The sequence below is a fragment of the Trichoderma breve genome (assembly GCF_028502605.1).
Source record: "Trichoderma breve strain T069 chromosome 7 map unlocalized scaffold00008, whole genome shotgun sequence".
Classification (NCBI taxonomy): domain Eukaryota; kingdom Fungi; phylum Ascomycota; class Sordariomycetes; order Hypocreales; family Hypocreaceae; genus Trichoderma; species Trichoderma breve.
The window spans coordinates 1,124,149-1,137,469 of NW_026611594.1; the positions used below are offsets into that span (position 1 = coordinate 1,124,149).

At 48.7% G+C, this 13,321-nt stretch overlaps 4 protein-coding genes across 4 annotated transcripts; 3 read left to right on the plus strand and 1 right to left on the minus strand.

Annotated features, from left to right (window-relative positions):
* Positions 1 to 3,266: 3,266 nt before the first annotated feature.
* Positions 3,267 to 4,105, plus strand: T069G_11450 (isochorismatase family domain-containing protein; the record flags this gene model as incomplete). The annotated part of the gene is made up of 3 exons (XM_056178655.1): positions 3,267 to 3,330; positions 3,394 to 3,576; positions 3,630 to 4,105. The coding sequence occupies 3 exons, from the start codon at positions 3,267 to 3,269 to the stop codon at positions 4,103 to 4,105; spliced, it is 723 nt and encodes a 240-aa protein (XP_056023529.1).
* Positions 4,106 to 4,844: 739 nt separating this feature from the next.
* T069G_11451 (WSC domain-containing protein) lies at positions 4,845 to 7,600 on the minus strand (the record flags this gene model as incomplete). The annotated part of the gene is made up of 4 exons (XM_056178656.1): positions 4,845 to 6,802; positions 6,845 to 7,110; positions 7,177 to 7,287; positions 7,359 to 7,600. 4 exons carry the CDS (start codon positions 7,598 to 7,600, stop codon positions 4,845 to 4,847), a joined length of 2,577 nt encoding a protein of 858 aa, XP_056023530.1.
* Positions 7,601 to 9,071: 1,471 nt separating this feature from the next.
* T069G_11452 (right handed beta helix region domain-containing protein) lies at positions 9,072 to 10,711 on the plus strand (the record flags this gene model as incomplete). Its single annotated transcript, XM_056178657.1, has 3 exons — positions 9,072 to 9,689; positions 9,745 to 10,080; positions 10,142 to 10,711. 3 exons carry the CDS (start codon positions 9,072 to 9,074, stop codon positions 10,709 to 10,711), a joined length of 1,524 nt encoding a protein of 507 aa, XP_056023531.1.
* Positions 10,712 to 11,431: 720 nt separating this feature from the next.
* Positions 11,432 to 13,138, plus strand: T069G_11453 (cytochrome p450 domain-containing protein; the record flags this gene model as incomplete). The annotated part of the gene is made up of 4 exons (XM_056178658.1): positions 11,432 to 11,661; positions 11,713 to 12,406; positions 12,449 to 12,642; positions 12,709 to 13,138. The coding sequence occupies 4 exons, from the start codon at positions 11,432 to 11,434 to the stop codon at positions 13,136 to 13,138; spliced, it is 1,548 nt and encodes a 515-aa protein (XP_056023532.1).
* Between the last annotated feature and the right edge of the window lie 183 nt (positions 13,139 to 13,321).

The window sequence follows — 13,321 nt, forward strand, 5'->3', positions numbered from 1 at the left end:
TTCCCCATTCTTCCTCCAGAGCATTGTCGATTGTTTATATAGTCCATGTCAGTGTTGTTGGTTGAAGTGTTTTTGAGAGTTCCCACGACACTAATTCGACACCAGTTCGACACTATCGTCACCGTTATCCAATGGTAAATCTCGAACAATGCTCATCCAACGCTGCGTTCCACTGATCAATTAATTGAAGATCTTCCCCTCATGTTCAAGCGAGTCTGCGAAGCTCAAAACCACCCAATCCGAAATGACTTGTTACAAGTTATTGGGGTACGGCGTCTAATTTGTATGGGCATGTGGAACCACTCGTTCGCCGAGGCGCGGGTCCATCACACTCGAGTGATGAAAAGCGTGTGATGAACACAATTCGCCATTTACATAATAATTGGTAATGTTTGCGACGGCATCGGTGGGCCGGCTGGAGCCCTATATATCATTGTAAATGGACGCTGAAAGGAGATGCTAATATATCATAAACTCCAATGCCACTAGGCTTTGGCCGATATCACCTAAAGGCAAATTGCGACCTAGTTGAACGCGGTAACATTGATCATCACCAACGCTTTTGCAACGGTGCCCCACGAGCCAGCCTGATGTAACATAGCCGGGTAAATGGTGTCCCCGGGATAAAGATGGGACTGAAACTTGCACGTGTCTCAATTGAATCATCTCCAGCATGAGTAATCCAAACATGTGCTTGGAGGGGGGCCACGTTCTGTTCATCATGGATGGGGGGAACGAGGGGATGATATGTGAAACCACAGTATAGCATCGGCAACACGCTACACCAACACCGAATAGTAACGAGAGAAGTTTAGGTAGCGGCCGGCGCTTTACACCGCCACTTATTTGTTACACGGCTCCGGGCTAACATACTCTACGCCCAGCTAAAGTGGTGTCTAGGTCGGGATTGGGGGCGAGCTCAGGTGTGAGCTGAGGCGGTCCGGGCTCGGACTTTATTTTCCAACGAGTGTTGTCTATGGGTGGCTCAGAGTTTAATGTTCTTCTTGTTTTGATCCTGTCCGACCACTGTTAGTTGAGAAATTGCACATAGGAAAAGCTCTTCCATCTCTGCGTCCACAAACAATGATACTAAACTGACTCAGATATCACTCAAAACTTAGCAAGAAGCCCTTATCAAACTATTTCTAAAACTTGGATGCGTGTAGTGGGTCGTTAGGCTTGCGCACGAGATTTGTAGAATACTAATATCTCGGCAGGGGGCTGCCTCAGGGGTCAAGCTAGGACAAGATGTGTACTCACAGGCATTTCTTGAGGTGGTACTTTTGAATATAGCCATAGAGGACTTGTTTGGTTTAGCTGAGAAGATATTTCTTTCGAGAGGCGAAAATTCAACATGTCAGTACACCAAGATCTGTATGTAAATGCAAGACACGGTTTGCGTGAGGCTGACCCGCGTCCTCATTTGCCACTGGCAAGGGGTAAGAGATTCATCTCTTCGTCGACATTCATCAATTGACCAACCGCATCTTGCCACATAGAACTGCATACCACTTATCTTGTTTAATATTGTTTAGCTTAAGGTAGCTACACATCTCCGAGAGTGAGAATCAGGCTTTTAGGCTCCATCTCGCGAGAGCTAGACGCCAGTGTCCACAGGCACATATGGCACTAGCCGTTCAAGCGTGTCAAGCAAACCTCGGCAGATACGAATCATGAGGAAGTTGAAATACTATTGGTTATTGTTAATGAATGCCTGACAATGACTAAATGATGAGACAAAGGGGGAGGCCTCGAGATTGGCAGCGACACTGTATACATCGGATAGAGTGTCCATCGTATACCTAGACGTTTATGCATATTCTGGGCACTAAATCTTTACATATTGCTGATGAATTAGTGGCAAACACAAAATCTTCGTCTTCTAACAATTTGTCAAACCTGAGTCATAAGGAGAGCTGTTGTTGTACGATTCAGACATTGTCCGATCGAAATCTCCTAGTGTGCCACTTCAAAGACATACATCACAGATGCATATATAGAAGGATTTCCCAGAGTATTGTCTCAATACCACTTCGTAGATCCAATGGTCTGTTACCATCGAGACAGCAGTGCAGAGTTTGCACTAGCCTTCGGATGCTGACTTGGAATGTTATGAAAATGAACGCGGGTAACGTCCGCACTCAGCATTGTACACAGTAACGCCGAGGCTTTCGAGACCCATAATCTGCAATGTATGAGGAATCTATTCCTTGCTCATGCTTCGTATGGCCCCAGGATCTTTTGACAAGAATACATACCATTAACCCTGTAAACAGACACGAGCAATGGGTTTGAACAGCAGAAAGCCAAAGACAGTTTGGTTCAATAAAGATGCAGATAATAGTCTGAAAATCAATGAGCAAGTTTTTCTCACCAGTATCTTTGATCTTCTTACCTATTTTCCTCATGTTTATGTGTTTGTGTGTGTGTGCACACAGGGGAACGCATTAACTTCACGCAATTAGGGGGAGTAAATATAGGCAAAAATCTTCGATTTGCTCGAATTTTTTTTCCTGTCGCCAACTATTTGAGAGAATACACTCAGCTCTTACACAGCAGTTGAAGTGTGGATAGTAGCAATATAGTTAATGACATAGTTGTTGATAAGGTGGCGACTTTGGCTAACAATTTGTTGCCCATTATGCGATCCCTTCCCTCGCGGCTTGGCTTCATTAATGTCAGCCACTTGTCAACATAGCATAATTGCTGAGCTAACTCATTATTATTGGTGGAACTTGGCCAACTCTATCTCGTAAGGCGCGCTGTGCATCATTTGGAACCAATCAAGACACAGCTGCGGAGCTGACACTAGAATTACATAACGTGGGCCAGGGCCTGGTCAGGGACTAGTCATCATTACAACTAACAGTGATGGAGGACAAAGACAAACCGGGCGAAGAGACAGATCCTGGTAGGCAGCTCGTTGTGTTGCAATGTGTGGATAGCCTCACTTGAATGAATTTGCTGACTGCGGAGAAAAGACCTCATTATGCATGCAAGGTGGAAATTACTGCGCTGGAAGCCCATGGAACACTGTGACTGCCCTGCAGTAGTGAACTATCTTTGAAATCAGGTATTTTCTGAGCCATATTCTGAAGTGAATCCTTCGTGAAGGCAAGCTCAGAGACAAGGATGTTGGACTATATATTCCCAGATGAATCCCCTCAGAGATGGTTCTTTTTCTTCAGGCTCAAGCTCAACTCTACAAATCACACTCTCCAATCCTCTCTAGTTCAACTCAGAACCCATCACACCAATAAGCAACAATGAAGTTCCTTTCAACCGTCGCCGTGGCGCTTGCCTCGATGTCTGCTACCGTCATGGGAAGCTGTGAGTAATGCGCGGAATCTTGCTGAGGCTTGTCTAGTACTGACATTTCATGTTCTCTTGAAGCATATCCTTACGAAAGACTCGACAAAGAGAAGGCTGTTCTCCTTGTCGTCGATCTCCAAGATGGCCTTTACAACGCTGTCCGAGACTTTGAACCAGTTACCTACAAGGAGAGCATCATTGCGCATGCCGCCATTGGAAAGCTGTTTGATCTGCCAGTTATCTTGACTACTTCCGCAGAGCAAGGTATGCTATTTGGCACTTGAAATACCAGTTCATAGAGCTAAACATACAACTAGGCCCCAACGGACCCCTGCCAAAGGAGATTACTGGCATGTACCCCAACGCAACTTTCATCAAGCGCCAGGGTGAAGTCGATGCTTGGGACAACAAGGACTTCCGTGCTGCTGTCAAGGCTACCAACAAGACTCAGGTCATCCTTGCTGGAATTGTCACCGATGTGTGCACCACTCACCTCGCCTTGTCTCTTCGAGCTGCGGGATACTCTGTTTGGGCCAATGCCGAGGCCTCTGGCAGCTCTTCTACCTTTGTCCGCGAGATCTCCAATGACAGGATGAGACACGCAGGTGTCCAAGTCGTCAGCCTGTTCTCTATCGTTTGCGATCTCATGAGGGACTGGCGAAACGTCCCTGGTGCCGCAGAGGTGCTTCCTTACCTTGACAAGTACTTCCCCGTCTACGGCATGGTTGCTCGGGCTCATGCCGCTGCCAAGCTCGACGGTGTTATCCAGCCTGGCGAGGCCGGTCTTATCTAAGCTTTTCTTGGGACTGCTGTTAGGATAAAAACTCTTGTGGACTCGTGTGGGATTGGACAAACGATGAATCTCCATAGTTACATAGTGTGTATTAGCTGACCTTGGTGAGGTACCTTGGTATGGGTTTTTCCTTTTGGGTTTTCCCACGCCTCGGTGCGAATGCAAGGGTAATTTGAACTATCATGTTTTATATGTTATGATAAATCGAGTCTATATTAAGTACCTGTAAGAAGCATCTTATTCAAGAGAGCCAACCTCCCGGCTCATTATTCGGGAGATCACAAAGCGGGCCAATTGCTTCGACCCAAAATGGCGATATTTTGCCCTTGGATCCCGAAAACCGTTTTAAAATGGCTCCCAAAACCCTGTTGTTTGATATGGGGCAATATTTTGCGAAAAATATTTGTGAGATGACCGTTTTTCTCCCACCTAGGCATAGCGCTTCTCTCAGCCAGCCTTCATATTTCTTACCTTGCCTTGGATCTCGATGTCATTTGGAATGATACTTACCTTCCGCTTTGATAGTAATTACTTACTTGGTTAAATCAAAGTATTTATAGTCTGTCTGCTTATTTGATGCACTATACACCTACTCGAACGAATATGGTGAGATCATTCTTTCTACGCGAGCGAGCTCAAGCACAGGCACAAATTATAAAATCACATGTCATGCAAGCTCAATTGGTGCTAGATAACTATCCAACAAACATATTTACATTATTTTCCAGTCCCAATCACTTCAGGATCTTCTTGGCAAAGTGCTGATCTTTGTTGCTGAACCAGTCAAAGTGAAATTGAACGTCACTGGCCCGTTGACATCCAGGGTCAATGTATAAGCACCCGGGTAGACCCATCTATCACCGTTGGTGTCTGCACGAGCAAGCGCTCCGAGGGGCACCGTCAAAGTAAGCTGTGATGTTGCACCAACGCCCACCTTCTTGACACGTCCGTATGCGGCCAACTGCTTGTTCGGGTGAGGCGCGGGGCCGGCATTCGTGGATTTCAGGAACAGCAGGCCGACGTAGTCAGATGCTAGATTTGCTTTGCCACCGGTGTTCTTGACGTTCACGACGATGGTTGCAAATGTTGCTCGGTCCTTGTTTGATCCGGCGTTGTTAACAATAGTGGCGACATCAGTGCCAGCAGTCTTCGTGGATCCCAATGACACGGAGAAGTTGGTGTAGTGCAATCCGTAACCGAAGGGAAGGACGGGAGTACCAGTATACCATGCGTATGTACGTCCAGGAATGCTTCCGGATGGTCGAAGGTTCATGTCTTGGATGTTGTTGTTGTTGATATAGTTAGCAGGGTATTGAGTGATGGGAAGTCTGCCGGCTGGCGGGCTTGCACCGGTAAGGACGTCGAAGAGAGCATTACCACCTTCTTGGCCGGGATATCCAGCCCACAAGATGGAGTTGACCTTGGAGTTGCTCAGCAAAGCACTGTCATCAATCTGGCCACCTCCAAACTGCACGATAACCAAGGGCTTGCCAAGGTTAGCCAATTGAGAGATCAAGTTCAACTGGTTTCCGGGCCAGGTGATTGCGCTACGGTCAAAGCCCTCGTTCTCCACAGAGATGTCAATTCCTCCGAGATAAACGATGACATCGGAAGAGCTTGCAGCAGAGAGAGCAGCATTGAATCCACTAGTGTCTTGAGAGTTGATGGCGGTTCCCTGTGCGTACTTTACATTGCGCCACCTTGACTGGAAGACTGTCAGGGGGTTCACCAATACCGGTGCTGTACCAGCATAGTTGCCTTGCAACTGGGTGGTGGCATTAACCCAGGGACCAATGACTGCGACATTCTGGAGAGTGGGTGAAAGCGGGAGAGTGCCATCGTTCTTCAACAGGGCCATTCCTCCAGTGGCGGCATCGTGCGCAAGGGTTCGGGTTTGTGTGGTGTTGACATTGCCCCAGCCAAGAGAGCTATACTCTGCGGGTTGATCGAACCATCCGACCTTGACGAGTGCAGAGTACAATCGAATCAATGACTTGTCAAGAGTGGCCTCTGTTGTCATACCAGCCTGCACCGAGGCGTTCAAGACGTTATAAGAGCTACCACAGTCAAGATCAGTGCCGGCATTTAGAGACATGGCAGCAGCTTGAGTCAAGTTGGCGGCATAATGGTGGGGGTCAAAAACGTTCTCGACAGCGTCGCAGTCGGAGACAACGTAGTTGAAGTCCTCGGTAAAATTATAGCCATCGCGAAGCACAGATTGGAGGAGATAGCTATCAGCACAAGCTGGCACGCCATCAACTGCATTGTAGGCGCACATGATGGATCCGACCTTTGCGTCACGAACGCAGGTCTCGAACATTGGAAGATAGTAATCAGCCATATCCTGCTGGGTAGGCGTGAGATTGTTGCCAGTGCGACCGTTCTCGATATCGTAAGCAGCAAAGTGCTTGCATGTTGAGATAGTTCTGAAGTAATCGGGATCAATTCCGCCCTGAAGGCCGTTGACCAAAGCCAATACATAGCCCGAGATACGGAATGCATCCTCTCCAGGGGTCTCCATGCCTCGACCCCAGCGGGGATCACGGAATGGGTTGATGTTTGGCGTCCAAAAGTCCAAACCAGCAAATCCATAGTTGGCAAACGCACGAGCCTCGGTGCTGATAGCAGTGGCTACGCTCTGGACGAGAGCATCGTCAAATGCGGCAGAGAGAAGAATAGGCATAGGGAAGCTGGTCGCTGCACTGAAGTTGGCTCCAAGAGGTGACTGGAATTGCACACCGGTGCTGCCAGCAACGCCGTGAAGCGCTTCATTCTGCCATTGGTATGCTGGCAAACCGAGTCGTCCACTGCCAGAAGCAGAACTGCCTACGTTTGAGACCTTTTCATTCAGCGTCATGGGCGAAACAATGGCGGCGGCTCTTTGGGCAATGCTCTTGGTGGTGTCACAGACATCATTACTGCAAAGGGGATCGCGGGTGCAGTCGGGGAATGAAGGCGTCAAGGGAGGGTTTGACGATGGATTAGTGACTTGGTAAATGTTGATCCTGTGAATTTATGTTAGATGAAAAATCCCTTCTCATCATATCTGATCCTGGGGTTAAAAGACATACATGTTGCCACCTCCGCAAATCTTACTGGGGTCCGCAGGGCATGGTGAAGTGCATTGGCTCTCGTCAGCTTTGACGGAGGTGCTTTCAATGCGGTGGCCACAGAAGCATTGGCTATAGAAAATAATCATGTTAGAATCAACATCTTGAATCGGCATCGTTTCCAAAGCTTCAGAGCCACTTACATGGTGAATTCAACTCCGGCATATTGGTAACCAGCCGCACCGCATAGGTTGGCACAATATTGGGGCGAATTGAGATTATTTACTGTCAAAAATGGCCCTGCGAGATCGCGAGGCGAATTCGGATCATGATAGCAACCCACGTAAGTTGTCTGCGCTTGGTACGCAGGCAAACAAGTTCGGGATTGAGCGAGGTGGAAAAGAGCCATGGAGTACATCCATGGTAGAATGCGCAGGCCCGCCATGACTGCCTTTGAAGATGATACACCAAGTGATCTGGAGTATCAGAGCATCGATCGGTGCGCCCGAGTTCCTATGAATAGCTTTTCCTCCTCCCTTTTGAAGCAATCAATTCCCACCTATTATATACATGTCTATTTTGCATGTGCATTGCTCTCCGCTCATTCTCGCCCGCAGCTTTCTGACTGCATTGAGAAATGGCTTCATGTCTCATCCCAGTTTCTTAATCGAGCAAGTTTTGTTTTGTCCCGACGGGATATGACAAACTGCGGGCTACCAGACCTATTTCTCGTATGCCGATCCTCTCCATCTACGGGTACGCCGTCACTTACATCTGCCAATGTTACCCTGTACGAAGGGGCACGAACATGAAATCTCCTAAAACCCATCGCTTTCCCCAGATTTTCCCGTCTCCTAAAGGATAGATTACCGGCGGCTCCTTCATCGACAGCCAAGACAAGGCCTTCCCCGCAACCCGATCTGGTATTTCGTACCTCTCCGCATTGTTTAGTCGCGATGTTTCGAGTGGTTGTGTGCGTCGGGAGGATGAAGGATGCCGCTACTTCGGTTAGGCTTAATGTCTGGCTCGATCTTGTTGTCATTTAGCCTAAAGTGAGTCCAGAGCAACGTGATATTATAGCTCGACCTGCAGCGTAGCGTTGGGAATTGCCGGCTCCAGGCACCCAACGTTTCCACTATGCATAGCAAATCCGGCACATCGCCTTAAGAGAGTTAGTTTCCTCCCCCCATTCTATATTCTCCGTCCTCGATCTTGTTTTTTACGGTCGTTGTTACGCAACATCGTCATAAGTAGGTACTTGATGCGAAGCCAATGAGAGGGGGTGAAACATGCATTTCCTGACTACAAATATAGTAGGAATCTGACCGAGATTACTGCCGAGCCGAATGTTGCCGATGGGTTTGCGGAAGGCGACTAAGACTCCGTATTCCGTACCACGTTTTTCATCGCCCTTGAGAATCCGCCATTCACACGAGGCTATTCGGGTTTTCAAAGTCGGGCTTTCAATTGAGGGCTCGCAAGTAAAAGGGGCTAGCATGGAGCTTCTTGATCTGGACTAGTTGGTGTCCAGCTGTCAGACACGGCTGGGATGCGCCCTATTCAGTACCGATTACACCAGCATCAGACCTAAGCAATATGCATTCTAGCATCGGATGATTGTGGGCTTACTTCGTTCTTACTCCAGAAAGTCGGGGCGGTGTTCTAGGTGCTGAAACATAGTAAACTCCGGTTTTCCGATCCTCGGAAAAGGAAGCCGCACAACAAGCGGATGGTATGGAGTTGTAGTTTGTGACAAAATGAATAGGAGACACAAGTTGGGAAGATAAAAGCGAGCAAGGGAAGCGCTAGGGGCTCGTTCTATTTCTCAGGATTCTTCATTACTCAACAGGCCTGCTCTTGTCAACTACCCGAAAACTACTATCTTCTTCTTAGTTTGGGTTATAGACTTGCCCGGTATGAAGGCAACTCTCAAAAACAGCCTGCTAACAGCAGCTACGCTGCCGGCCATTGCCTCTGCCGCTTGTATCTCCTCGGGTAACCAAGCAACGATCCAGAATGCTCTGCAATCTGGGGGCAATGGCGCTGTCGTTCAGCTCTGCCCCGGTGCCGTGATTCAGATCACCGATCAAATCAGCTTCACTGCCGACAACCAGGAAATCTCCACCCAGGGCTACCCTACGGACAGCTCAAGAGGTACCATCCAGGTTGCTCCAGGCAGCTCTGCCAGCACTTTGATCTATGGCAAGAACTTCAACAACATCCGCATCAAGAACCTTCAGCTTGAAGGCAACCGAGGCGGAGCTGGTCTTTTCCCAGGTGGCGCTGCCAACATTGAGATCGGCGGCTTCACTACCGGCCAAACCGTCTCCAACGTTGCGTCCCGAAACCCTCGCGGCTGGAGCTGTCTTCATGCCATTGGCTCTGGAGATAACAACAACCCCTGCAAGAACGTTACCATTATCAACAATGATATTGGTCCTTGCGGCCAGTCTGGTACTGATGCCAATGGAAACGGCCAGTGGGCAGATGGTATCTCACTGGACTGCACTGCTTCTCTTGTCCAGGGCAACACTGTAAGTGACAGCCGCAAACGAAGATGAACTCAGTAAGCTAACATCTCCGTGATAGATCAATGGCCCTACTGATGGCGGTATTGTCATCTTCGGTTCTCCCGGTAGCACCATTACCGGCAACACCATCATCTCCTCCCCTGACTATGTCGGCTTCGGTGCCATCAACATGGTCGACGGCGAGTACGATGGTAGCTATGCTGGCGTCAGCGTCACCAACAACAACATTCAAGGCCAGAAGCTGTTCAACCTTGGCATTGGAATTGGTGCCAACGTTTGGTCCTTTGGCGATCCCCCGCCACCTCTGAAGGGCCCTGCCACCGTCACTGGCAACACTATCAGTGGCCATGTCAGCTTCCCTATTGCCATCAATGGATGGTCTAACGGCCTGACGGTATGTGTTTTCCCCAGTTCGCTTCTCATGCCCAATAATAGTCTGCTAATATGTCTTGCAGGTCACCGGAAACACTGTGTCGGGTGTTCCGTCTCCCCACTCCAGCTTCTCGGATGCTTCCCAGTGCAGCTCACAGATCCAGAGCGTTTTCAACCAGAACGCAAACCTCATCTACTACCCAGCTGGACTCACTGGAACCAAGAACCTCCAGTCTGGATTTGTTGCTGCCCCCGGCAACACCACCAACTTCTTGTGCTCGACTATCGCACTTCCAAACTCGGTCACCTTCAATGCTGGATCGTTGACCATTTCCACCGACACTGGCCCATTTGCAAGCCTTCACAATGTCATTGCCCAATACCAGGGTGACAACAACCTTGTCGTTCTCCAGTCCGGTACACCTGTCTGGGCTAGTGGACACACCCTGAACCAGGGATGCGGTAGCCCTTCTGGATGCCAATTGAGATTCGACTCCAGCGGTAACCTCGGAACTTACTTCAACGGCGCCGTTCAATGGCAAACAAACACTGGAGGCCGTGGTAAGACCATGGTTGTCCTCAACTCGGCTCCTTGGATTCAGATCAAGGACGGATCTGGCAATGTCATCTGGGACACCACCAAGAGCACCTAAGTCCGAAAAGACGACGCAAATCACTGCTGTATATAGTATGACAACGTAAATACGCGTAAATATCGCGAATGAATTGAGAAGTTTGTTCCGTCTTGTATCCATATGCTTCAGGACTGTATCCGTAGAAGCCGTGCTCCTTGCTAATATAAATAACTAGTTGTGGGACTGACCACGTAATTCGCAGTGGCTCTCTCTATACGCGTAAAGATATCCAATCGAAAGCCGCGAATACTGGAAGTGGTTCTAAGGCACAAATCAGGAAAATGCCCAGGTTGAAAACGTTTCCTAATTGACGTTACTGGCCCCTCGTATTCATGTTAGTATACGAGTACGAGTAGCGGGACAGGTTGAGCGCTAATTGCTGGCGTTTCTGATAACATTCATCAACCGGGACAGAGGTAGGCAAACAGCAGCATTAGCGAATCAAATTGGCTGCATTTTCTTACCGCAGGGGTGCATATCCCTCTCTCTCCTAAGAAATATGATACTTTCGAGGCAGCATCATTCACAATTGTCAGCTTTGCCAGGTAGACCGCTTAAGCCACTCAGCCCTAAGGTTGAATTCACAATTAACCAGCTAGTGCTGAAACGAAGTTATCTCAACTAGCTCATAATAGCGGTCTAGCCGTGGTTTCTTACAAGTACTCCAGATGCTGCACGTCCCTGAGTCGTTCGCCATGAACGATCTGACTGCCCTGGTCTGTTACTGCGGTCTTAAATATGGCAGATAGCATAGTCAGAGATGCTTTCGCGTCAATTCGAGGCCAGGACGCGCCATTATCTGCCACGTCCTATCTTGTCCTCTTAGCTGCTCTTTTCGTCGCGTCTACTTGGGTGTATTCACGCTTTCAAAAGAACGAGCCAAAGGATGACTTTCCTCCGTGGGTTCCGCTTGAGATTGGCGTGAGCAGCGCATTGATTCAAGTCGGTGGAACTGTTTCAAACATTTTGTCCGTACTGAAACCAATACTCTGCATCATCTTCCACTAACTGGAAGGTAGTTCGCTCCTTTCGCGCGGTAAAGGGTCCCTATTCGGTCTCACCTCACGACACCAAATCCTCCACAACCTCGACAACATTGACAGAGTGTTCACCAAGGGGCCACATATTCTCAGCGCCGACGTTTTGGGATTGCGTTTGGGCATTCGTGTCTTTGGTGCTAATCTGACTCAAGATGTTTGCCAAAAGTTTATGGCCATAAACAGAAAGTTGACGCAGATAATTGAACGATACTTTGTCAACGAGGCTTCGGCAACGGCTTCGATCCAGGCGGCCCATATTCCGGAAAAAGTAGCCCAGCTGCTTAGCTTTTCATCGGATGCTAAGAGACAACACCAGTGGGAGCGATGTGCGTCCATTCGGGTTATATCGGATGATTCCAAAGGACAACCGGATACCGTTGAAGCAGATCTTGAGTTGCTCATGAGAGACTTTGGCGCCTGTGTCTCCATTCCGCGACTATACGGTCAGGACTTTTTGGATCGCAATCATAACCTCCTTGAAGATTTCTGGAAATTTGACAACAACGCATTCCCTCTACTCGTGATTGGTGTGCCTACGTGGGCTCCCATCAAGTCTTTCAAAGAGGCTCTCGCAGCTCGCACTCGCCTCCACGATGCGCTCGAAGGGTTTTACAACCGCATAAATCAGTACAAGCGCGGCCTCGCAGTGGACTTTGACGCCGATATGAGCGATGTTAGTGCTGCGGCTATGGAGAGAAATAACTTTCTCGCGGAGCACGATGTCCCTATGCGCGCACGAGCAGAGCTCGAATTGGGCACTTTTTGGGGCTTGAATGCCAATATGCAACCGATGGTTTTCTGGCTTCTGCTCTATATCCACTCTACTCCTGGGCTATTACAAGAGTTGCGGGAGGAGGTCAGCTCTTGCATATCCTTATCAACGGCAGCTAATCCGCCGCAAATCACCGCGTTTGACTTTTCACGACTGAGCCATGAGTGTCCTCTTCTGAAATCCTGCCTCTTCGAAACATTTAGACTGGTTGAAGAACCAACATCTATTCGATATGTGTCAAAACCCTTGACAGTGCCTGATGGCAACCTTGAGCACCACTTCAAGCCGGGAACCTGGCTTTCGGCCCCTCACGCCCTTCTCCAATCCGACCCATCGATCTTCCCCGAGCCCGACAAATTTATTCCGGATAGGTTCATTGAAACAGATAAAGAGACAGGTGCCCGAGTCGCCCGATATGGAAAACTTAAACCATGGGGATCCGGATCGGGAGTATGCAAGGGAAGGACGTTTGCTGAGAAAGAGGTCATGGGAATTGTTGCTTGCTTCATCACATTGTGGGATATGGACAATGCTGAAGGCTCGTGGAAGCTCCCCAGTATGATTCCCGGTACTGGAGTCAAGCGCCCACAGAAGGCCATTCGCGTTGTCATCAAGCGCCGCAATTTTGTATAAACAGCTACAACCTGAATCATTCTTGTCTACAAAGGACACGACAGGGCTATTCATGACCGTCATGATGCGACAATCAGCGGCATTGTTGAAGCAAAGAGAAACTGCAACCCGACGAATGCTGCGGGTATTTATACAGTATCCAAGATGTGGATAGTACGATAATTAAAATTGAGAATGCAGGGC